This window comes from Lissotriton vulgaris, chromosome 10, assembly GCF_964263255.1.
Source record: "Lissotriton vulgaris chromosome 10, aLisVul1.2, whole genome shotgun sequence".
In the NCBI taxonomy this organism is placed as follows: Eukaryota; Metazoa; Chordata; class Amphibia; order Caudata; family Salamandridae; genus Lissotriton; species Lissotriton vulgaris.
In genome coordinates, this window is record NC_141698.1 from 1,005,299,052 (window position 1) to 1,005,323,483 (window position 24,432).

General features: G+C 48.1%; 1 protein-coding gene across 1 annotated transcript in view; it reads right to left on the bottom strand.

The window, feature by feature from the left end:
* Window positions 1-24,432, bottom strand: part of LOC147689141 (regulator of cell cycle RGCC-like) — a 59,553-nt gene that overhangs the window by 13,181 nt on the left and 21,940 nt on the right. The window contains exon 2 of the mRNA XM_086942035.1: window positions 18,037-18,192. Within this exon, the coding sequence (XP_086798161.1) occupies window positions 18,037-18,192 (156 nt within the window). The remainder of the gene's footprint in view (window positions 1-18,036; window positions 18,193-24,432) is intronic.

Genomic DNA, 24,432 nt, shown 5'->3' on the forward strand with positions numbered 1-24,432 from the left:
TGACGACACCAAAAGGAAAGAAATACAAAGGGCCATAGAAACAAAGAAAGGACAAATCAACAAACCCCAACCCCCTACCCCCACCCTGCACCCCTGCAGAAGGCTATGGCCCATCCCCCCCAGCAGCGTGCCTGTCGCCCTAAAGGAGAAAACCCGAAATGTAGAAGAAGGGAAAGAGAAAGGAATAAAAGAAGAAAAATAGAAGAGTATGGAGGAGGGCCATCAATCTGGCCACCCGGCCCCGCCCCCACCACCACACAGAATAAACATCCTAAATCGGAATCAGTGTAGTCATGGAAAACATTAGACACCAATAGCACCATCAATGACATCCCGACCGAGTGACCCCCAAAACACCATCAGCCAACAATCAGTCCACTGAGTCCTAGGCAGTCTCACCCCTGGCCTCTTCGGGCAGTTATACCAACATATGTCCATCCATCAAACAACGGACAAAGCAACATAGAGAGGTCCAATAATCCGGGCGGACCGGGCAGTATTGTTACTCCATGGGACTTCAGCCACCATAACCCAGCCGAAAAAGTAAAGCGGAAGCCCGCCCTCGGCAGTATCAAATCCGGAAACAGCCTCCAGCCCGAACATAGTCTCACCAGCCAGGGAAAGAAAGTCATACCATCCGTCAAGCACTGAAACCGCGCTGAGGCGGCACAAACCATAAATCTGTGTTGTTTCTTCAGCAGCTGATGAGATATGTGCCCCGACGAGTCGCCCACTTGTACAATAATCTGGTCGGCAGCGAGGTCACAGACCGGGTCTCCCAGCATCTCTATGAACATAGGCAGAGCCGCAACACTCATCACTGACGCGGAGACGGACTCGTCGACTCGTCACACAGATCGAACCATGTCCGCATGGGACGATGGGACAACAATGGCGGCCATCCTTCTTCCCAGATCCCAGGCATTACAGATCAGGGTCGAATGCAGAGTTGTTAACGCAGCCAATATATCCTTCGTCGTGGGTCCTTTCTCGTGCCAACAGGCCCCAGGATTCTCCCGTACAGCGGCTTCTCTGTCTGGAGGTGGCCTGCGTAGGGGGTTGCCCGCCGCCATCTTAGCGAACATGGCCTAGCCCTTTTCCACCGCACCAAGAGATTAGGACCCACACCAAGGCGCAGTTAAACTAGCGCGGGGTCCCAAGGAGTCAAGGCAGGCGTCCCAGGGAGGAGCCACCAAAGGGCTAAACAAAATCTCCGCCGCTCCCTGGGAGCCAACCGCCGATTTCAGGCAGGACCATTCGTTATGTCCGGACACAATTCTGGAAAGGGGGCCTCCAAAATCGGGCACTCCCCTCAATCCTGCTTCACCGCACACCCCACGAGGCACTCCGTCAGATGGACTGGGTCATCACCGTCGCCATCGGCCCATCGGACCGCCGGTGCTCTCCGTCCGACTCCTCGTCACCACCAGTGGCCGCTGTTGTCGCACTTGAGGCCGGCTGCCCTGCTCACTCGACACCCCGGTCCCAGCTCTACAAAGGCCGCAGAACTATCGGGGACAATACCACGGAATTGTCGCACACAGAAGCCTCAGGATCAAACGGTTAGTGAAAGTTTTCCATTGCATACTCAAATATGCCGTTGTGGCTCAGGATAAGTGCCAGGATATATTGTGGAATTTTAGTTTGCGATCTGAACATCATCTGCGCCAGCTTGTCACCTATGTACTACGTGCACGGCAGCCATTTTAGATATCATGGTCTCCCTGTCCACGATCGATCGCCAGCGCGCCCCTCTGACCCAGCAAGCATCCTCCGCGCACCCTGGCTCCCCCTCCCTCCTCCTTATGAGCATGACCCTGTCCTTGGGAGTCACGCCAGCGCCTGACCAACACCTCCTCTCCTCCCATGAATGCCCCTCTGTTGATAAACCTCCCCTCTGCACTGGATTGTCCACGCGGCATGAATACCACTCCATTGATGGCCCCTCACCCCGTGTCCGACTGTCCACACAGGTCCGAGGCCATTGCCTAAGCCGGGAGATATCATTTACTGCCCTTTATTGTATGAGGTCGCCCTCCTTCAAAGGACCCTCTATTGATCCAGGCCTCCCCACCCCCTGTGATATGATCAGGCGCCCACATCCTAAGACTCGACGGAACACTCAGCTGCGTGATGACCCCCTCCTCTTATCAGCGGGTTGAGGACCTCTATTGTGAAGGTATATGGGGGTGGGATTAACACGAGGATTACGGGGATGTCTTTTCCTTGCTTTACAAAGTTCTGATTGTAATAAAGGAAGGTCACATGCCATAAACCAGTGTATAAGAGGCCAGGCCTCCGAGAGGCTGTTAGAGCACCTCGAGACAATACCTTGTTGTCTGATCTGATGTGTTCTGCTCCGTCGGAATAAAACTTCTGTTTCCTGCCTTCTGGTCTCCGGCGCCTGCCTCATTGCTTGGTAAAACTTGAATGGTACAAGGGCGGTTAGCGCCGGGCAAATCCTGAGAAAGGTCCTAGCCTTACCTTTTTCCACAATTGGCGTCCCAAAGCGTGGGGCCCATCAGCGACACGTGGATCCAGTGGGAGAGGTCCCGATGACAGAGTGAACGACTGCAACGATCGGGAAGAGCTCATGTCCGATAGACCCTCGTCTGACAGCCGATCATCCGACCTTCACTAGTTCTGAACAGACCTCTCTCGAGTGATCTACGGTCCTGACTGGGAACCATCAGGAGTGCCGCGAACATCACGAAGGAGAGAGGACGATCGGGCGCTGGATCCAGAGGACAGGAAACCGTCCATGCGGTCCGGGTAAGGTCGTGTAAACACGACGAATTGAGGAAAATTGTTTTTGTTTGGATAATACTAGTATTACGCTTTGTTGAAACCTCTGGAGATTCGCTGTCTGCAAACGGAGAAAAACAACAGGCTCTCTCTTTGCAAACAGTGAAGGATAGGTAACGCAGACTTTTGTCCCCGTTGTAATCCGTCGTGCCTATTTTCCTCCCCCACTGTTTCCCGAACTGTCGTTCGTGGATTATTGTCTGGAGATTCTTTGTCTGCAAACAGGGAAGAACAAGGTCTCTCTTTGCAGGTAGAGAAAGAGTGGGTAACGATAACTTTTCGTGCCCACTTATTCTCCCCACTGAATTGTTTTGATTGACCGATTGTTCGGTATTGGTTTGTTTGAGGTATTCACCGCCGGCAAACAACGGAGAATAGAAATATTCTGTCTAGTCTTTGCCCGCCGTGATTAGATAGGTAGTGCAGACTTTTTGTCCCCGGTGTAAACCGTCATGCCTATCTTCTCCCCACTGGTTGGTAGCCTGTTTAGCCCGGACCGCTTATTAGAGATGAACCATCCAGCTCCACTGGAGGGCACCCCTAATAAGGACATGTTCACTAAGTATGGACTAGTCGCTATAGCTTACACTAGACTATGGCATAAATATACGAAAAAGAACCCTGAAAGTCAGTGGCCACTGATAGGTTCCTTTAGTGAAAATAAAATAAAAACATTAGAAATAGCGCTCCAGAAGAATAAGACCACGCCCACTATGCTCGACAGTATCGGCATGTGGCGCAAAGAAACGGAACAACGAAAGAAAAGAGAAGAAGCAAAAATAGGGAAAGAATTACGAAAGGCAGCCCACCTAGCCGCAAAACAACTAGAAGAAGAAATAAAAGAAAGAAAAGAAGCTACACAAAACCAAGAATCAGGGTCAACAGGCCAATGTCCTGTTAGGACCCCCTCTGCGCTCTACCCTGAACTACCCTCCAAACAACGGGCAAACGATGAGTTACTGCTAGGTCCCCCAATCATCTACATGCCCCCTCCATATGCTCCCAGCCAACAAAACCTGCAAGCCCCGAGTGTGAGTGAAAGTGACCCTAGTGCTAGTGCACCGGCCCTCACGGCCTCCGCACCAACCATATTAACAACTTCGTCAGACGACCCCGAGGCTAGCAAACAATCGTCAGCCAGGTTAAGTAGGTTAAGCAAAGATGAGCGGGATGGGATCAACGAAATAGCAAAGACATTGGTAGAACGAAGGGAGAGCGAAGAATACACAATGAGCGTATATAATTCACATGCCGACAGCCACAGACGGCATTTCATTTTGCGATTCAGCTACCACACCCTGAACGCGTATGAAGATAGGTATCAGAGTAAGGGTCCCGCTAAACTAACAACACTGTATAGGAAGATTGATGTTGGAGATGGGACTGAACGTGAGGCGACGGAGCTCTTCATGCAAATGCTTGAGGTCTTCCGCCACCTCGCGGAACAGAAACCAGAAGCCAAGATTACGGTCCCTGAAACAACCTCGGCAGAAGTAGCCAATACTATGATGCCTATCAGAGAAGCGGCTCCTTACTGGATCCCGCCACGGGGCCAGGGAACGAGCGATGATATTAATAATGAAAATGCAAAGGGGAGGGTTGTATACAATTGGGTTTACCAACCATGGGACCGACAAGACATCCTAACCTTTAAGCAAACCCTGCCCGACTTAAGAAAGAACCCGACGGCATTTTATACCGAATTAGGCACAGCCTTGGGTTCGACAATAATGACTTTAGCAGATATTGACTTGTTCTTTGGGTTATGCCTACCAGCTGATGTGTGGAAGCAAATCCGGAAGGCTGACCACACGGATCTGTTTGGACATACCTGGGACCAACTCGGTAAACTAGATAGACAGCGAGAGCCGGGGAGTAAACCAGTGAAGGACATACTGGAACTCCCAGACAAACTGGTCCAGAAGTTAAAAACCCTGGTCCCGGAAAGAAAAGTAGACTGGTCGATAGTCACGGCCTGTCGACAGAAACCCCAGGAAGATGTGTCAGAATACTTCTCCCGATTTGAGACAGTGTTCTCCGACTACAGTGGCCAAGACATGACCACCGCAACCGGACAGCACCTGTTTGTGCAAAATTATGTAAAGGGACTAACACAAGAAGTCTCCCAAAAACTGCAGACGAGTGAGAGTAGTTGGGGGGCCTCCAAACCCGCAGCTATCCTTCAGATGGCTCAGTATTACGAGCACCAAAAGAATGAGAATGATAGGGCGTCCGAGAAAAAGAAGAAAGATTTAAAGGAAAGGGTAATGATAGCCCAGATACAGGGTATAGCGCTAGGACGGGAACACCAAAGGGGGAACTACCAATCAACCACCCCCAGAGATCTACCTCCTAAAGATCACACCCCAACATCCCACACTGGACGGAGAGACATTAGCACTGACCAATGCGCCTTCTGCAAAGGGCTCGGCCATTGGAAATTCCAGTGTCCGGTTCTGCTAGAAATGAATAGAAATAGGGATTCCAGGGATGTGGCAGGTGGCCCGAGAAATAGAGTACAAGGACGAGGGAGCACCAACGACACCAGCAATGACAGATCAGGGAGACTGAACACGTTTGACCGTCCCCGACAGAACCAATATCAGCTGTCCGAAGGTGAACATGCCCCCGACTTTGCATAGGACTGCCAGGGGCAAGGGAGGGATCCAGTCGAGCTCTGTGTTGACCAGCAAGGTCCTTATGTCACCGCTAAGGTCTTGGGTACAGAGTCTCCATTCTTGGTAGACACTGGGGCGACACGTAGTGTGTTATCAAAACGACTGATTCCAAGGGCACCCTTGTCTGGCTCACACATAACGTCGATAGGTTTCGATGGGACGCCCTCCACTAACCCCCTGTCCGTACCTATTACCTTTGACCTAGAAAGCAACACTACTGACGCGACATTTCTACTCTCCTCCAACTCCCCTGACGCCATTATGGGTATTGACTTACTGAAACATTTTCGAGCTACCATTAGGTGTTCCCCAGATGGAATACGAGTCATCCTGTACGACAACCCAGACATGCTCAGATCCCCTCCCCCACGACACATGTGCTCCATAACTGACGCTGACCTGTCCCTGCTTGACACCCTGCCTCCGTACCTGTGGGCCAAAAATGACTCTGATGTGGGGCGAATGATGATTGATCCTATTCACATAAATGTACGACAGGACGCTATGCTCCCGAAACTCCCGCAATATCGGATATCGCCAGAGGGTGAGAAGGCACTGGTAGCGATCATTCAGTCTCTGGTAGATGCAGGAGTGGTTGAAGAGGTGGTTAGCAACGTCTGCAACAGCCCAATCCTACCTATTGTTAAGAAGCAAGGTGAAGGAGATGAGAAAGCGTACCGCTTCATCATCGACTTGCGAGAGATTAACAAAGTGGTTGTACCCCAATATCCTGTGGTCTCTGATATCACCACCATTCTGACCCTCATCCCGTCCACTGCCACCACCTTCTCTGTTATCGACCTTAAAAACGCGTTTTTCTCTATCCCCATTCATCCAGACAGCCGTTATCTCTTCGGCTTCACCTTAAAATCCCGCTTGTACCGATTCTGTAGAGCTCCCCAGGGATACACTGAAAGTCCCAGCATTTACAGCCAGGCCCTCAAAAGACAGCTGGATGCCTTCCAGCTACCAGAGGGAGTGGTGTTGATCCAATATGTCGATGATATCCTTTTGGCGGCCGACACCACCCCGCTTGCAACGACAGCCACCGTCCAACTCCTACACTTTCTTGCAGAGAATGGCCATAAAGTCTCCAAAAAGAAGTTACAGTTCTGTCAGCCACAGGTGACTTACCTAGGCCATCTTCTGTCCAAAGAAGGGAGGAAACTTACACCCGACCGAATCCAAACCATCCTAGATACCCCCATCCCGAAAACACAAAAGCAGGTCCGCTCTTTGGTTGGCCTAACCTCTTTTTGCAGACAGTGGTTGCCTAATTACAGTCTCATTGTGAAACCATTACTTGCCCTACTGACCAAAGATGTCCCCTCCCCGCTTCCTTGGACCACTGAGTGTCAAGCCTCCTTTAAGGAATTACGGGATGCACTCTGTTCAGCGCCTGTCCTAGGAACTCCGGATTACTCCAAACCCTTCTCCCTCTTCACCCACGAAAGGGGGGGATGCGCATTGTCTGTCCTAACTCAATCAATTGGTCCTAAGCAGCGCCCTTGTGCCTACTTCTCCGCCACTCTTGATCCTGTAGCCAGAGCTTTGCCTGCCTGCCTTCGAGCAGTAGCCGCCGCTGCTGTCTCTATCCGTCAGAGCGAGGGAATTGTACTTTCCAACTCCCTCACAGTGCTAGTACCCCATGCAGTCGACACCCTCTTGAACCAGACCAAAACCCAGCACCTGACTAGCGCACGACTGACAGGGTACGAGTTGACTCTGCTTGCACCCCACATCACACTAAAGAGATGCACGACTTTGAATCCTGCCACATTGTTACCCCTGCCTGAAAATGACCCCGACATTCCTCCCATCCACGACTGCGTGACCCTCACGGACGAACAAACTAGGAGTAGGGTTGACCTCCGAGACACTGCTTTTCCTGACCCCGATGGAGAGCTATGGGTAGACGGTTCATGCATCAAACTCCCAGATGGCACCACCTCAGCTGCCTATGCAGTAACGACAGCCCGAACAGTAGTTGAGACAGCCTGCATCACACAACGATCTGCCCAGGCAGCAGAGCTGATAGCCCTCACCCGAGCATGCATCATAGCCGCAGGGACCACCACGAACGTATATACGGACAGCCAGTATGCCTTCGGAGTGGTCCACCATTTTGGGCTCCTGTGGAGGGAGAGGGGATTCCTGACGTCCCACGGCACCCCGATCCTCCACGGAGATTTAGTCTCCGCTCTGATTGAAGCAGTTCTCCTCCCCAAACGATTAGCGGTGATAAAATGTCAGGCACACAAAAGGGTGACAGACTTAGTCGGACAAGGGAATGCGTTGGCCGACATCACTGCACGAACCACAGCTGAGAATAGGACGGTGACACGCATGTACATGACCAGGTCACAAGCAGAAACATGGAGTGACACAAGGATAATGATCAGAGACATACAATCGGCCAGCACCCCTCACGAGCTGACTAAGTGGGCAAGGGTGGGTTTGAAGGATGAGGAGGGCTGTTGGCGAACGAAGGATGCCAGCAAATGGTTGCTGCCCGACTCATATCTGATCCCCATACTGACAATGGCTCACTCCCCCGCACACATAGGATCTGCACCCATGATCGAACTCATTTCCAAAGTCTGGCATAACGACAAAATCCCTGACTCAGCCAGACGTCTAGTTCAGCAGTGCCTTATCTGCCTGCGACACAACCCCGGGAAAGGAACTGTAGTGCCCCGGGGAGGGTTTGGGACCCCCAATCACCCCTTTGAGGTCCTTCAGATGGATTACATCCAACTAGAGAGATGCCAAAACCTGAAGTATGTACTAGTCATTGTATGTGCCTTCAGTAAATGGGTAGAGGCCTATCCAACCCGTGACAACACTGCCATGACTACTGCCAAAGTACTACTGAAAGAATTCTTCCCTCGCTATGGCCTTTGCCGAATTTTATGGAGCGACAATGGCCCCCACTTCATAGCTGAGGTTATCCAACTAATCCTAAAGGGGTTGGGGGTGAAGCAACGATTCCATGCGGTCTTCCACCCCCAATCCGCTGGTCTAGTGGAACGCCATAATGCCACACTGAAGCTGAAACTGGCAAAAATAGTGGCCACCACTGGACTTAACTGGCCGGATGCCCTCCCACTGGCCTTGTTATCGATGCGCTCCACTCCCACCAAGCACCATCTGACCCTCTACGAGGTCGTGTTTGGGCGACCGATGAATCTCTGGACTGCTCCCAAACCGACCTCCATTCATGACGTCCCGGACGTCCTACTGTCTGATTATTTGTGCAAGTTAACTAAAACGTTGTCTGTCATTCATCAACAGGTGCAGCAGGCCATCCCCGATGCTTCCAGGGGCCCCGGCCACGACATCCAACCGGGAGATTTCGTATTGATACGAAATTTCCAGCGAACCAAGAGTCTGGAACCTCGGTGGACGGGCCCCTGGCAAGTGCTGATCACCACCCGAACGGCACTCCGAGTGGAGGGGAAGAAGCACTGGCTGCACGCGCATCATTGCCGAAAGGTCTCTGCAAACCTGGCCACGACAGAAAACGTCAGCACCCAAGAAGAGCTCCTGAGCAAAGACCGACCGATATTGGACTGTTATCCCGATACTGAGGCACTCGAACTTGCAAAATTCTCTGATCCCACTGTGCCATCCAGAGAAGGGTATTTCCTGCGTCGAAAGGAGGGAGCTTCGGCTAAGTAGGCCACGGACTAAGTTAAATCTCAGAACGGTGACCTACACACAATCAAGGGTCGCCGGGAGAGAAGCTAAACGAAGTCTGTGGTTCTGCCCACTACCGAGCCCCTTGAAGGTGATGGAAGCGCCAAATAAGAAGATGATGGAAGCGCCAGATAAGAAGATGATGGAAGCAACGGGAAATACCCAGTATAGAAATCCAAAGACTGACAACCTGCACAAATCAAAGACAATTGCACTCTTCATTGTCTTCCTCTTCTGCCTCCTCCTCATGACCTCCTTCTGGATTCTGGAGGAAAACACACCGGCTCATGAGGCATTGCTACCTACTGCACAGCCAACACCCCTGAAAGAGCATCACCTAATCTCTCTGTCGCCTCAGCTCCGAGAAAGGCGCAGGGAATTCTGGAACAATTCCTTCGTGCAACTGTTGCACCAACACAACCTTGCTGCAAATGCTACGAACTGTTGGATCTGCGGGTTGCTCCCGCATGCCACTGGACACTCCATCCCCTTCATCCCTTCACCCTTCTCAGTTCACGGCTCTTGCCTCGCCTGGTTGATCCTCATGCAAGAGAGCCACAGGGACAACGCCACCTCCAGCCGGACAGTGTCACACTTCTACTCTGGGTTCTGGCTGAACAAAACAGGAAAGACCCCAGCTGCCCTGTGTCCTGCGCTCGCAGGCGCCACCTTCATCAAAGACATTCCAGCCAAAGAACGAGTCGAAGTACAGGTGCTCCACAATCCGGCCAGAACCACCTTCACTCATCTGCAAAAACAAACTACCGCCACTTTAACTGTGGCCCTGTCTGTTATCAATGTCACAGGTCTCGTGTGTCTCGAAGGCCAGGGAATGCAGCTGGTGGGTTACAGCGCCTGCCGAATCACCAGAACATTGGACTCAGCTGAACCCCCTTCTTTTGTTGCTTCTCCGAATATGTACTTTGTGTGTGGCACCAAGGCTTACACCTGGCTCCCGAGAGGTTGGAAGGGCACCTGTTATATTGCCTTCGTTCTTCCACCCACATATGTAGCCCCTGCCAACCACCACCGGCAGAAGCGTGCAGACGACCTTGGACAAGCCGACTCCACCGGAGCACAGTTCCTGGATGCAGCAAAGGGACTTGTTCCTCTGTGGGGCCCAATGGCAAACAGCCGTGCTATCCAACACCTGACCCAGGCAGTAGAAACAACGATCAACATCACGGCTGGTATCCTCGCCAACAACACTGCGGAGCTTCAGGCGGTCCGCCTTGTGACCCTTCAAAATCGACTCGTCCTAGACGTGGTCCTAGCCGACCGAGGAGGAGCATGCCGCATCATCGGATCCAGCTGCTGCACCTACGTGCCAGACAACTCGCCTTCAGTCTACAAAGCCATCGAACACCTCCACAGACTTTCCTCGGAGGTTCACCAAGAACAGGAAGGATGGTCGCTTGGGAGCTGGTTTTGGGACACTTTGAAAAATTGGGGTTGGAAGTTGTTTTCCTTCGTGCTGATACCTCTTGTGATATTATGTGGGTGCTGCTTAGGTATCCAATGTCTGCCACCTTTGTTCGGCCTTGTTTCTAACTGTATGTGCCCAAAAACTTTGGACTTCCGAAATGAGCACATGAGCCCCCTCTATGAAGTAGAAATACGTGGCCTTATGGGGATAAATTCAAAATGACAAGTTGGCGAGACATGTTAAAAGGGAGGACTGTGGAATTTTAGTTTGCGGTCTGAACATCATCTGCGCCAGCTTGTCACCTATGTACTACGTGCACGGCAGCCATTTTAGATATCATGGTCTCCCTGTCCACGATCGATCGCCAGCGCGCCCCTCTGACCCAGCAAGCATCCTCCGCGCACCCTGGCTCCCCCTCCCTCCTCCTTATGAGCATGACCCTGTCCTTGGGAGTCACGCCAGCGCCTGACCAACACCTCCTCTCCTCCCATGAATGCCCCTCTGTTGATAAACCTCCCCTCTGCACTGGATTGTCCACGCGGCATGAATACCACTCCATTGATGGCCCCTCACCCCGTGTCCGACTGTCCACACAGGTCCGAGGCCATTGCCTAAGCCGGGAGATATCATTTACTGCCCTTTATTGTATGAGGTCGCCCTCCTTCAAAGGACCCTCTATTGATCCAGGCCTCCCCACCCCCTGTGATATGATCAGGCGCCCACATCCTAAGACTCGACGGAACACTCAGCTGCGTGATGACCCCCTCCTCTTATCAGCGGGTTGAGGACCTCTATTGTGAAGGTATATGGGGGTGGGATTAACACGAGGATTACGGGGATGTCTTTTCCTTGCTTTACAAAGTTCTGATTGTAATAAAGGAAGGTCACATGCCATAAACCAGTGTATAAGAGGCCAGGCCTCCGAGAGGCTGTTAGAGCACCTCGAGACGATACCTTGTTGTCTGATCTGATGTGTTCTGCTCCGTCGGAATAAAACTTCTGTTTCCTGCCTTCTGGTCTCCGGCGCCTGCCTCATTGCTTGGTAAAACTTGAATGGTACAAGGGCGGTTAGCGCCGGGCAAATCCTGAGAAAGGTCCTAGCCTTACCTTTTTCCACAATATGTGCGGGGCGAAAAGGCTCACGGAGCCGAGCGGCTATGCGATCATCCTGATCGCCATCTTGGCTCCTCCTCTCAATGTTGACATTTTTAAGTACCTGTTACCAGGCATGTTGGTGCCCAGTGGAGGGAGTCACGCAGGGGCTTCATGAACTCCCAGCTTTAGCAGCTTCACCAGGGATGGGATTCTTTATGGGCCTCTTCTGTTGGCAACTTGGCAAACAAAGCTGATAAATACTGCTTTTAAAGAATAGAGCGTGAATAGAAGAGCAAGCAGGAGCAAGGAAGAGTGAAAGATGGCTAAATAGAAGAAGGAAAGATGGAAGCAATATTGAATGGAAGAAAAGTTGAAAGGATGCATGGATAAGTGGGCAAATGAATAAGTGGGTAGATGATGATTGGGTGAAAGGGTGCGTAAATGGATCGGTGGATTGACAGGTGAAAGGATAGCAGAGTAAAAGGGTGGATGGAAAAGTAAAGGATGACAGAGTAAAGGGATGATGAGTGGGTAAAAAGACTAGTGAACAGGTGGCAGAGTAGATGTGCACATGGATGGATGGGTAGATGTCAAAATGGATGAAATTATGCTGGATGGATTGGTGAATGGCAGAATGGATGAATGGGTGGCAGTGGATGAATGGTTGGTAGAGGGGATGAATGAGTGGATGGTTGGCAAAGTGGATGGATAAAAGTCAGAGCAAATGGATGGATTGGTGAATGGATGGATGCATGGATGGGTGGCAGAGTGGATGGGTGAACCAATGTCAGGATGGATGGATTCATTACAGTGTGGATGGATGAAGTAGGGTAAGACTGAATGATGGTTGAATGAATTAACACAGGAACACAGAGACCCGGGAGAAACGAGTACGCCAAGACGTCGTAATATAAGCAGTCCTCACGAGAACATAGAGCTACCTCTATCGCCTTTCGATATAACATTAATTTACCGGATACAGAGGTTACCAGCACCACTTAGCCTTCACTGTATCTCCCGGGGGATTTTTAAGCGCATTTCGCTTTAAAGTCTTTTAATACTATTGAATATTGGAACAAATACTGGTCTTGGGCCCTTCCGGGTCGGAATTATCACCGGAAGAGCGACCTATTGGTTCAAGCACAACCACTCAGAGCCCTGAAGATTCGCGAGATGCTATGAAACACGTGTCGGCTGGTTGTTGTCAAGCTTTGATATATTAAACAAGGACACCAAGACGCTTTCTTGTCATCATATTTTACTTGATCTCACTATCTGTTTGATATCTTTCTGCTTTATTGTTGTTCCTCTGCACTTATATGTAATTTTCAAGTATTTATACATTGACCAACGTCTTTAATTTCACCAAGTGTGTGCATTGGGTACGTCTCTTCACATGGATGGATGGGTAGATGTCAAAATGGATGAAATTATGCTGGATGGATTGGTGAATGGCAGAATGGATGAATGGGTGGCAGTGGATGAATGGTTGGTAGAGGGGATGGATGAGTGGATGGTTGGCAAAGTGGATGGATAAAAGTCAGAGCAAATGGATGGATGCATGGATGGGTGGCAGAGTGGATGGGTGAACCAATGTCAGGATGGATGGATTCATTACAGTGTGGATGGATGAAGTAGGATAAGACTGAATGATCGTTGAATGAATTAATAGATGACAGAATTTAAAGGTGAATTAGTCGATCTCAGTGGGTGTATGGTAGGGTGAAAGAATGAATGAATAGATAGTTGGTTGGAAGAGACATGGGAGCTCTACTAGGGATGGTTTGGCTCACCTGTTTCTCCTGCTTGGTTGCATCAAAGGTTTTGGTTCAAAGTGGGGTGTATTTTAATTTTCTACCTGTTCCCTTGAGTGAGTGAAATGTATGAATAAATCATGTTCGTGTGCCTTATGTAAAATATTGCCATAGTCTGGCTTGGTGTACAACTAAGCAGTGCTGTCGGAAATTCTTAAATTCCATATTCCTTCATGCCAGTCAGGTTGAAGAACCAGGATGAAACTACAGCTTTTATAGTGGTTTGTGTATTTATTGTTCAAAGAGAAATATAGGAACACTACTTTGATTTTTTTGCTTTCAGGCTTTCAATATCACATGTCAGGCTTGACTTAAATCCGAGTAGAACGGTGTTATTAAGCTTGAGAAGAACCAATGTCAAAAGTGTGTCTTTTCTATACTCGTTCGCAGTTCACACGCATCCATCCACCACGGAGTCTCCTGAAACAGGTGACGCGCCTCTTGTACATCACCCATCACATCTACTAGACAGTCCAGGTTTGATTGTGTATAACCTTCATACATATGAAAAGCTAGACCCCAGACTCTGGAAATTCTTCATAGCAGCCTCACGTCAACAATAAAAAACATGCTGAACCCTGGGGTACTCTACGTACTGCTGGGACCAGCGATGGTGCTTATAACAGAACCCCCTCTGAAGCCACTGAAGTCTACACCGAATGGGTAGAACCCTCTGTTGGGTGCAGCTGGTACTCTGACTACTGGCTCCAGCCACTGAAGGGGTCATCCAAGGCAGAGAACACAACTCAGATGACAAGTAAGTAAAGTAGCACACAGTCGGTGTGGTGTGTTACTTCTGTTAAAGTCTCTCTGGAAGCGTTTTCATTTAGACTGGCAGAAGATGACAGGCCAGCAAAATGGGCTTGCTTGAGGAGCCATGTGAATCTAAGACCTAGAAACCACGAACCTGGAGTGCAAACCTTATGTGTCTGTGTGTTCTTTGTGTATCCCTTCACCATGAATGAGTTTGGTGTGTCTGAAATGTGTTCACAACCGTGGGGCAACATAGAGATTTTATTAACCTCAAATGATGCAACAACCACCAAACAATTCCATAATTTCGTTGAGAGGCTGCAAGGGATTTGTCTGTGTAAAAAACACGCAAGAAGTAAAGACTGTGCAGTATCTGAAGCTATGCTGACGCCGGTCTGGTGTTTGTGATCACAATGAAAAAAACACGCGACAATGAAGGTATCAAAAGTGCGCCCAACTTCCTGTTCCTGCCTCTGTGACTGAACCTGAAACTTTTTTTTGTAATTGTGGCTTGTAAGTTTCATACCATGCCAATTAGGGAAGTCTACCGAAAAACAAATCTTCAGAGTCACAAAATGGATCAGTGAGAATAACCTTTGGGGAAATCTGGTATTCCCCGATGGGTGGGTTTTTACCATCCCATTCTGTTTCAGTGCAGTAATGTGTAATGTTACTCCCTTGAGTGGTGCTGTGAACACCAAGAAAGTTGAAATATGGTGAATGTGTTTTTAAGATTCCATCTACCGCTGTTATAATGAACTCACCAGATTTACACTTCACCGATAATTTAGTAATTTTCCTTACAGATGTTTTGGGAATGCCCTTATGGCCAAGCACATGACATACTATGGTAGTATTGTATTGTATTGTAAGTCCATATACACGTAGCTCTATATAGTTTGTCTTACAATAGACACTGCATCAGGTTTTACGCTTCATACACAAGCCATGATTGCTTTGTATATTGTTCTCATCGAACACTGAATTTACTGAAAAGCTTTTTGAAACAAAGGGCGGTATATTCGTTGCTTAACAGAATATAAACCCACCCCCTTCTCTCATCTGGGCTGCATCGGTTATATTTTGCATCTAACAGGCAAATAACCCCAAACTACCTTCATGATTGGTACAATGTTATGTTATGTTATGTGGTTTTTATTAGGCGCACAGATGCTCCAGCTAAGGAGCGTCCTGGCGCCCGACAAGGCAGCTACACAACACAACTAAATAAAAAACAGCACAAGCAAAATGACTAAGGGAATAAAAATGTTTTCACGGCGCGACGAAAAGAAAGCAAATCGCTCATAGCGCGAATTGCCGGGGGCAAGGAGTTCCACAAAGCAGCGGCCCGCACTCGAAATGAGCGTCCACCGGCCCTGCTTCGCTTAAAGCGCGGTACCACGGCCAATTCGAGGTCTGCCGATCTTAAGGGTCGTGCTGGGATGTAGTTGGCCATGAGGGTCGTAAGGATCGTTGCCGGGGACCCCTTCAAGATCTTATAGGCGACGCAGAGGACCTTAAACTGAATCCGCTGCGCCACCGGGAGCCAATGCAGCGCTCGTATGGTGCTGGAGGTAGGACAGAATCTTGGAAGGCCTACCACCGCTCTCGCTGCTGCATTCTGGATCCGTTGCAGGCGCCCGATCTCAGCTACGTTCAATCCGGCCAGCAAAGAACTAGCATAATCCAGCCTGGAGATGACGGTAGCTTGGATCATGAGTTGCCGAGTGGGGGCATCGAAGAACTTTAGCACAGGACGGAGCCCACGCAAGATGCCGAAGCAACAAGCAGCCGTGCGTTTAGTGTGGCATGCAAACGTAAGGGAAGGGTCCAACCAGACCCCGAGGTTTTGAGTTAACTATCTCTTCATGGAGACCAATGACTGATCAAAGACAGTGTCTGACTAACCTTCTCTCATACATGAGCCAGTGCAAACCCCATTTGTGAGCTCTATGAGATGCTCATAGTACTGTGGAGAACTTCAACTTCAAGTGCTTTCAATCTGGCACTAGACTTGCACCATGAATTCTCTCAGGCACCCGAAGGACATTAAGTTAACGGCGTACGGTATAAATGAGAATAACTTCTTACATTTCCACCATGATGGCTGACATGGTGCCTGCCATGTATCCCTCTCATGGCGTTTGGAAGAATTAACATTATGGTGATAGCAGATAGAGAGCTTACTTCATCCAGCCCCCAAATATGCAGCACTTAACTTCTGGCAGATATGCTTGGGTTAAACAAATTGCAGAACAAGGCCCTCATGTATAGTAACAAACTGTTGGCCTCATTTTTTAGTTTGGCAGACATGGTACTTTGCCAAAGGTGTGGTGGAGTATCCTGTCCACCAAACTGGCAGTCTATGAGCCCTGCTTTGAATCTGACAGACCATCATGTTTTCGCTGGTGGAGCCTCAATGGTTCGGCCTCCAGAAACCTTACATCAATGGCCATGAGGACTTGGAGCCTTTGACTGACCTCCTGATCTATCTTTTTTCCTGTTTGGGACCGAGAGGAAAAGCATGGAGGTCCCAAACAGAAAAAGAGAAACAAAACCTCCAGACGCTGGGAGACAACTTCAGGGTGCCACAAAGGTATTAATATTTTGTTTATAAAAACTCCAACTTTAGAAGTTTGTTTTTCAAAAACAAAACAATTGTGCTGAGTGGCCGCATGAAGCAAGGTGGTCGCTCAGCAAAATTTCCATGATTTATGAGGAGCTGCCATGGCGGTGGATTATCTGATGTCAGAGAGATCTCCATTAGGCAGGCATAGAACTCTAAATTTAGCAGGGACGAGGAGGTTATGACCTCTGTGATCCTGGAAGACTGCGGGCTGGGCACCAGCACCCTAAATAAGACTTCATTTCCCCAATTCTGCCTATTACATATATACAACCCCACTTGTCATCTCAAAGCGCAGGCTGTTATAGCTGTATGTGAAAATATTGAGCAATAAGTTGTCAAAGTACCTACGTGTGGAGTTTAGAATAGTTAATCTACATTTACCTATATATACTTACCTTGACTATATTGTGGAAGTCGATATTTGGGGCACAATATTTTTGTAGGGTAATAAAAAAACTCAAAGTGGTACACAAATGTCTGATCCGTGCTGTGCATGCAGCAACAATCACAACCATCCAAGATATTTTGGTTTACTTTCTGACAAATCATGTTTCTAGGTACTCAACATGCAACTGAGGTGACAATATTCTGGGAAACCATGGAACAGGAGCAGCGAACCCACATTCCAAGACTACTGCTTTGGTAGGGTGTGATTTTATGTACAACAGAAGGTAATAGAATATTGCTTCCCTTAGGACATTTGGTCCATATTCAAAGTAGCAATGCCAAGAGCACTACTACTTCCTGCCCTACCTGCTTCACTGTGGTGGTCATGAAATGTAGGGAAACTCCTATATGGAAGATACATTTATGTAAATGCCCATACCTGTCCAGTACTGCCAAGTTGTCTTGCTGGGGCGCAGACTAGTTATTTTTGCAGATCAACTTAAGTAGTTGTGTAGGTTTGGCGAGTGGAGCTATACTAATGGTAAAGTGGGCACAAAAGACCCAGAGCTGGTTTAAACATTCTAAACATTCTAAACTTGCACTGTATTGTACTTGAAAAATCAGCGGACGTGGAATGTATTAACCTAACAATCTGCAACAGAGTGTCAAACCATGTTGAGCCTCAGCAGCTCAATCACTCTTACTCTTTTTAACATGGTCAAGTTAGAAAGTAACCCAATTGAGACTCACTGTCTGATTCGTCAATTCCGCTGTCACAGACGCTGGGCACGTTTCGGCGTTTCATCTGCTCCAGGTGCTCCTCGTACTGGCATGGACCGCGGTCAAAGTCCAAGATGGCCTCGTCAAACTCTCGAAGAAGGTCACTCAGGTCCTCGTCATGGAAAACTGCAAAGAGAAAAGATCAAATGGACATCTCAAAACTGATGTTAGGAATGAGGCAATTGCCATCCAGGCATATAGCTATGTGAGAGAAGAAACACACAGTCTGAGAGCGTTATGAGTGATGCTTTTGTTTAAAATCACCAAGAAACATTCACACCTTCTATGATAGTCCAGGCTTTTGATCAGTCAATCAGAAGACTTAGAATGCAGGCAATAACTGTTATTATAACATTGTACTGTAGAGCGCTCCATTGAAAACAATTGAGTGCTCCGGGCTTCTAATGGCTTGTAGAAGCCCGGCGCATCAACGTTCCAATGTTTGTTCACAGCTGCTGCTGTACACAAGGGCCTCACAGAGACCAGGGAGATTTCAATCCCCTCGGGCTCCGTAATGCCCTTGTTTTACAAATTTGAACATTCTGCCCTCTAGAGGTGCAATGTTCTAATAGCCTTAGAGCCCTCCGTAGCAGGTTGTACCTGCCAATTTAGCCCCACTCCCTTGTTAAGTACCCTCCCCTTCGGCTCGGGCCTTTATCACAGGCGCGGGCTTTAATGGCCGGTAGAGCCCGCTACGGCAGGTTCTAAGAACATTGGAATGCTGAGAGCTCCAGTGAAGACAATGGAGTGGATCAAAACTAACATTGGCTAGTATAGATTTTGTTCCAACATTCCGATGCTTGCATTTCTATTTTTCCCTATTTATCTTACAACATTCTACCCACCGTGGATGGAATCTTCTAATAGCATTTTATCCCTTCTTCCTCAGATAGTCTGGCCCTTAACTTTCCCCACCCTTGTTATGGGTTATAGCTGCTAGGATTGAGGGCCTTTTGCAGCCAGTATGGCCCTCGGCAGGGAGCTATAAAGCAATAATAGCACTCAGAGTGGAATGTTCAGATCTGGAGAGTCAATCCGAATTCTTCCAATTCATGCGACAAAGCCTCTTATAGACTGAAAATGGACACATTCTGGGGTTGCCAGATCCCACTTTCTGTGGTACCTTGGAAGTCCTGTCGCTCAAAAGCTGTTCTGATTAGCAGAATATGTACAGAATGGGCCTTCACCTGCAGTTTTAGAGTTTGTTTTTTAGGGAGATTGGGCTCTTTTTAACACTCAGATGGGGAGCCGGATGATGAAGATTGTGGTTCACGGATTAACAGCCCTCATTGCTCACAGCTGCGGGAATTCTGCCATTGTGAAGGAATTTCCATGTGAGCAAGCTTACTCCAGGGGTGAATTTGTGATTGTTTCTGGGCCCAGCAGCAAAAGTGGGTGTAGGCCCTCAAACTCATGCGTTTGTGAGCCTTTTGCAGGCAGAGTCCTATCATAAAAACACAGAGCTATTGACTCATTGGCAAGCTGCCAGGTGTCTGCCATCCAAACCCTGCACCACTTTTCCCTGTGCTATGAGAAAGCAAAGCAGGGATGAGAACCAACAGAAGACCAGACCTCGCTGCCTCACCATTTGACTGGGTACAACTCTGTCCAGCTGACACCTGAACCGAACTCCACATTTAACATGCCCGGTGCCGAACAAGCACTGATCTTTTTAGTTCACCTGATTTGTCGAACTCATCAATCAGGTTGGGCCAACTAATGCCATTCTCTTAATGCTGTATTGCTTTACACTCTTTGGTCGACTGTAATGACCCACATGAATCCTCACATGTATCTCGAATAAACTTCTTAACGTAACATGTAAAGTGCTCTGATACCTTTGAGTCTAGCTAGCGCTATATTAAACGCTAAAATAAATAAATATTATACAACGAGTTGTAGAATATTCCATTGTACAGGTCTTAAAGGGGTGCTTTTATTGGTGTGCAGTGCTGGACCAGGAAGCAAGGTGTACCATCTTGGGACATGGGTGTGCTGCTCCCTTTACTCCCTTTACTCCCTTCCCTACTTCCTGCTACTCTCCACCAACACAAAGGGATAAAGGCACTGGAAAGGCCATGACACATTGTACAATCATGCTCACAAACCAGGGCAGAAATATGGAAATCTCATTTAGTGCAGGATACTGGCACATTATTGCACAGAAATGTATGGGGGCATGACTGCGTCCAAAGAAATCTTGTGAGAATGCTCACCCGACGTGTGTTCAGCGTCAACATGGCAAATAAATATTGGTCACTACTGTGGCAAAATAATGGTGATGATAGTTTGGGGGTATTCTTTGAGTGTTAGAATTAATGGGGGTACATTTTTTGGTTTGCTCGTGCTGGAGCGTCCAATGGCCCCCAGGCTCACCGATAGATCCAAATGATGCTTTCTGATCAGAAGCTAGACTCTAGATTAGGAGATCCAGGCCATCATCTGATAACCGCAGGAGCCAGAGGCCTCCTCATGTCCACTTTCTGCTCTCACCTCTAGTACTAGTCGGTGGATCATGCACATGTATGTGCATATCCACACGCACCATGGGCGTGCATCGAATGCCCACAGAGGGTAGCTTGTGTCCAAATGGAATGCCCTCCCTCTGCAACTCCGAAACCAACCCAGTCATGTCATCTTCAGAAAACAGGTAAAAACCCTCCTCTTCCCGAAACTCCCTCCTGTTCTGTCCACTTCCTGAGTAGTTCTGCCTAGCGCTGGGAGGCCCCCGGGTAGCCATGCGCTCTACAAATGCCATTTCATTCATTCATTCATTCATTCATTCATTCATTCATTCATTCATTCATTCTCCTAGCACTTGAGGCCTTAACTGGCACTTCAGTGAAGATTACAGAATACTATTAGGTGAAAGGAGAGAACACCAGAGGATTATAATATTGAGCTGGCAACAGTTAGGACAAAAGGCGCGAAGTGGTGAAGATTTGAAAATCTTCCAAATGTGTACGTTAACGCGTTCAGTAAAGCATGGTCCTACCACGCCCTTATCAGCAACGGTTTTACAGTTATTTTGAAGCCAACCACCAAACGCCTGTACCAAATGCCAATTTCACATTCATATATCTCCCCCGCCCATACCTTGCCACTGAACCCACAGTCACAGAAGTGCTGAGTAATGCAAACACCAGCACGCCCCTTGCAAAGCTGCTTGGCGTGGATACTGCCTTATGAGAGTTCCTGATAAATTACCCATGACTGGAGGTTTACAGAGGTTTATAGATATAGCTCTGAAATGCTATCAAGTTCTTAAAATGAAATAAAAATGTTGTTTAAAAAATGTACCTAGGGCGGAGTTAAGTTCAAGCATGATTTCTTAGTGCACCTAGTGGTATGATGAGATGAGGGGTCACTCTTCAACCAACATGGTCTGCAGGGGTATGCATTTTTACTATGATGATTTAGGTGAAATATTTCATTATTATAAAGGACTTATGCTGACCCCATTGACGGAGTGGTTGGTAACATGCAGGTCTCACTCACTGGCATACCAAGGAGAAAGGATGTCTCACTCTATGCAGGCACAACCACCAAACTCATGCAAAGACTCCAGACAATCCAGAATGTAGCAGCCAGACTGATCCTCAACCTGCCCAAGAGGACACACGTAAGTAAAGCAAAGGGGGGTTTTACCCAAGACAAGTCACTGGGACCTGGGTCACAATGTTATTGAGAGGGAAGGGGTCCCAGCGAAGAAACATACATTTTGACAAAATTAAATAAAGGTAATAAAACACTTAATGAGTCTACAATATTTTCAATCACAATGTAGATGAAACAAGGATATAGTATCCAACATTACTCATTTTTGAAAGGTTGAACAGTGCCCCTGGGAGTACGGGACAAGTGATAAGGTGAGGATAGTGCAGGTAGGGGATAGTGACAATAAAAACAGGCAGAAGTCTTGAATAAGTGTGAATCAATTGTAGTATAAGGACAATAATAAATCCAAATAATTCGCTTAAACAAACACATGCCCCATGTAGTACATTATTGTAATAGTCTCAAATGTGGGGCTGGGGTATTGTGGACGGTTGTCGACGTTTCGACCCACTGGATAGCAGGAATTAGTTGAAACCTTGCGGCGGGGTCTTCATCAGGACTGGTAGGGGGCTAGCAACCTATTAGTATTCGAGGAAAACTCGCTGTCAAGGGATTGGCCAGTTTACTATTTCAGCCCTAACGCACTTAGACGTAAGTTCTTTATTTTATTATACTGGCCATTTATGAGCTCTTGTTGTTCAGACATCCTAGACCCCAGTATACAGCCAACTATATTTTGGTCCGTTTGTAATCTCTTTAGGATTCCAATCCCTTGACAGCGAGTTTTCCTCGAATACTAATCTACAGATGAGCACCGATTAATTGAGGTATGCTCTCCACCTTTTGTGTGCCTGCTTAAATTATCCAATTTTGGTTTGTAATAGACGGGTTATTAATTTGTACCTAATTATTAATACTAATAGGTTGCTAGCCCCCTACCAGTCCTGATGAAGACCCCGCCGCAAGGTTTCAACTAATTCCTGCTATCCAGTGGGTCGAAACGTCGACAACCGTCCACAATACCTCAGCCCCACATTTGAGACTATTACAATAATGTACTACTTGGGGCATGTGTTTGTTTAATCAAGAGGACACACATCACCCAGCACCTGAAGGACCACCACTGACTCGCTGTACAGAAGAGAAGCCACTTCAAGCTTCAGACCCACGCACACAAAGCCCTCCAAGACCAAGGACCAGCTTACATGAACCAACAACCTCACTTCCATCGACCAACCAGGAATCTCCGCTCCACACACCTCGCCCTCGCACAGACACCCCGTATCCACTGCTGCCGCTCCGGAGGACGCTCCTTCTCCCACCTCTTCTCCAAAGCCTGGAACTCACTCCCCCTTCACCTCTACACCGCACCCATCCTGACCCACTTCAGGAAAGGACTCAAAACCCGGCTCTTCAACTGATACCTGCCGCACAGCGCCTGGATACCATCTGGGGTGATTAGCTGCGCTATACACGCAGCTTGATTGATGTCTGAAAACAATACAAAAGTCTCACAATATGTTGTGATTTCTACTGTCCGTGAGCACAGTCCATCAGAGAAATTCTGGCAGGACATGCCTCGTTTTGTTAAATTTTTGCGGTTTAGTCAATGTTTTTTTTTATTTATTCTTTAGAGTTTTATATAGCGGAAACTACACCAGAGACATCGGGTATCAAAGGGCTTCACATGAGCACCAGTTTCATTACAGATGGAAACATTCATTTTTTTGTTAGGCACAGGGAGATTAAGTGATTTGGCCAGAATCACAGGATGTTGAGCGTTGTTGCTGAGACTGAAACCCAGTTCCCCAGCTTTGAGGTCGACCACTCCAGCTGTAAGGCTGCATCCTCTCCCCAATGGTTATCACCTTTCCCTTCGGACCTCCAGTTTGGAAACCATCTTTGATTGGCTAGCCTGGTGGCCGGCTCTAATATCCTGGGGCTACCTCGTGCCCAAAGGCATGAAAACAGAAGCACTCCTGATAAGTCCATAATCACATGACATTGGCAAGAAACCTGAGAGTCCAGTGTCAAGCCATGGCCTCCCTCATGCTAAAGAACCTAGAAGTACTGGCAAGCACCAATCGAACCTCAAGGTCATCTGCGGCTTAGAATGGGAACTTGTGTACATGAGATTTATCGTGAGTCCGTCCCTTCTTGAGGCAAAGCTTCGTCCATTCGGAAACCCAGGTTTTACTGCAGTAGTGGAATTAGGTGTCTGCATCTTGGAGACACTGCCCAATGCAACGCTGGACTGAATACGGATGCTAATTGGGCCCTTAACTGACAGATACCTCTGACTTCAGTGGCTGTCAGTTCCACTGAAGTTAAAGCTTGATGCCCGCGGTGCTGTGAATCCTGGCATTGCCCAGTCTGGTCCCGCTTATATGGACTAGTGAACTGCATGGCTCTTTGCAGTGTTTAAGTTGTAAAAGAATAAATGCCGGGTTCAAAATTGGACTCAGACGCCTTTAGTCGGTGCTATAAAAGGTCGAGTGCCAAATACCAAGGCTCCATAGTCCTGATTCCACTTCATACCTCTTTCATCCACCACCCCACTCTCCCTGCTTCTTTATCCCACTCTTTCAGGTTCTTGTTAATCACTTCTTCATTTCTTTCTGTTAGTTTTTCCATCTCTTTCCTCCTCCATTCCTCTTTTGTGTTTATCTCTCAGTTGCTCTGGATCAAAGTCTGTTGAGGAAAAATAAGTGCCGGTCCACAAAAATGAGTACCTGTAAGCCTAGCCCTGCAACCACCGGCTCAAATTAAGCACTGGGTTTGATGATATCTGTCCGCTCCAACAGACTT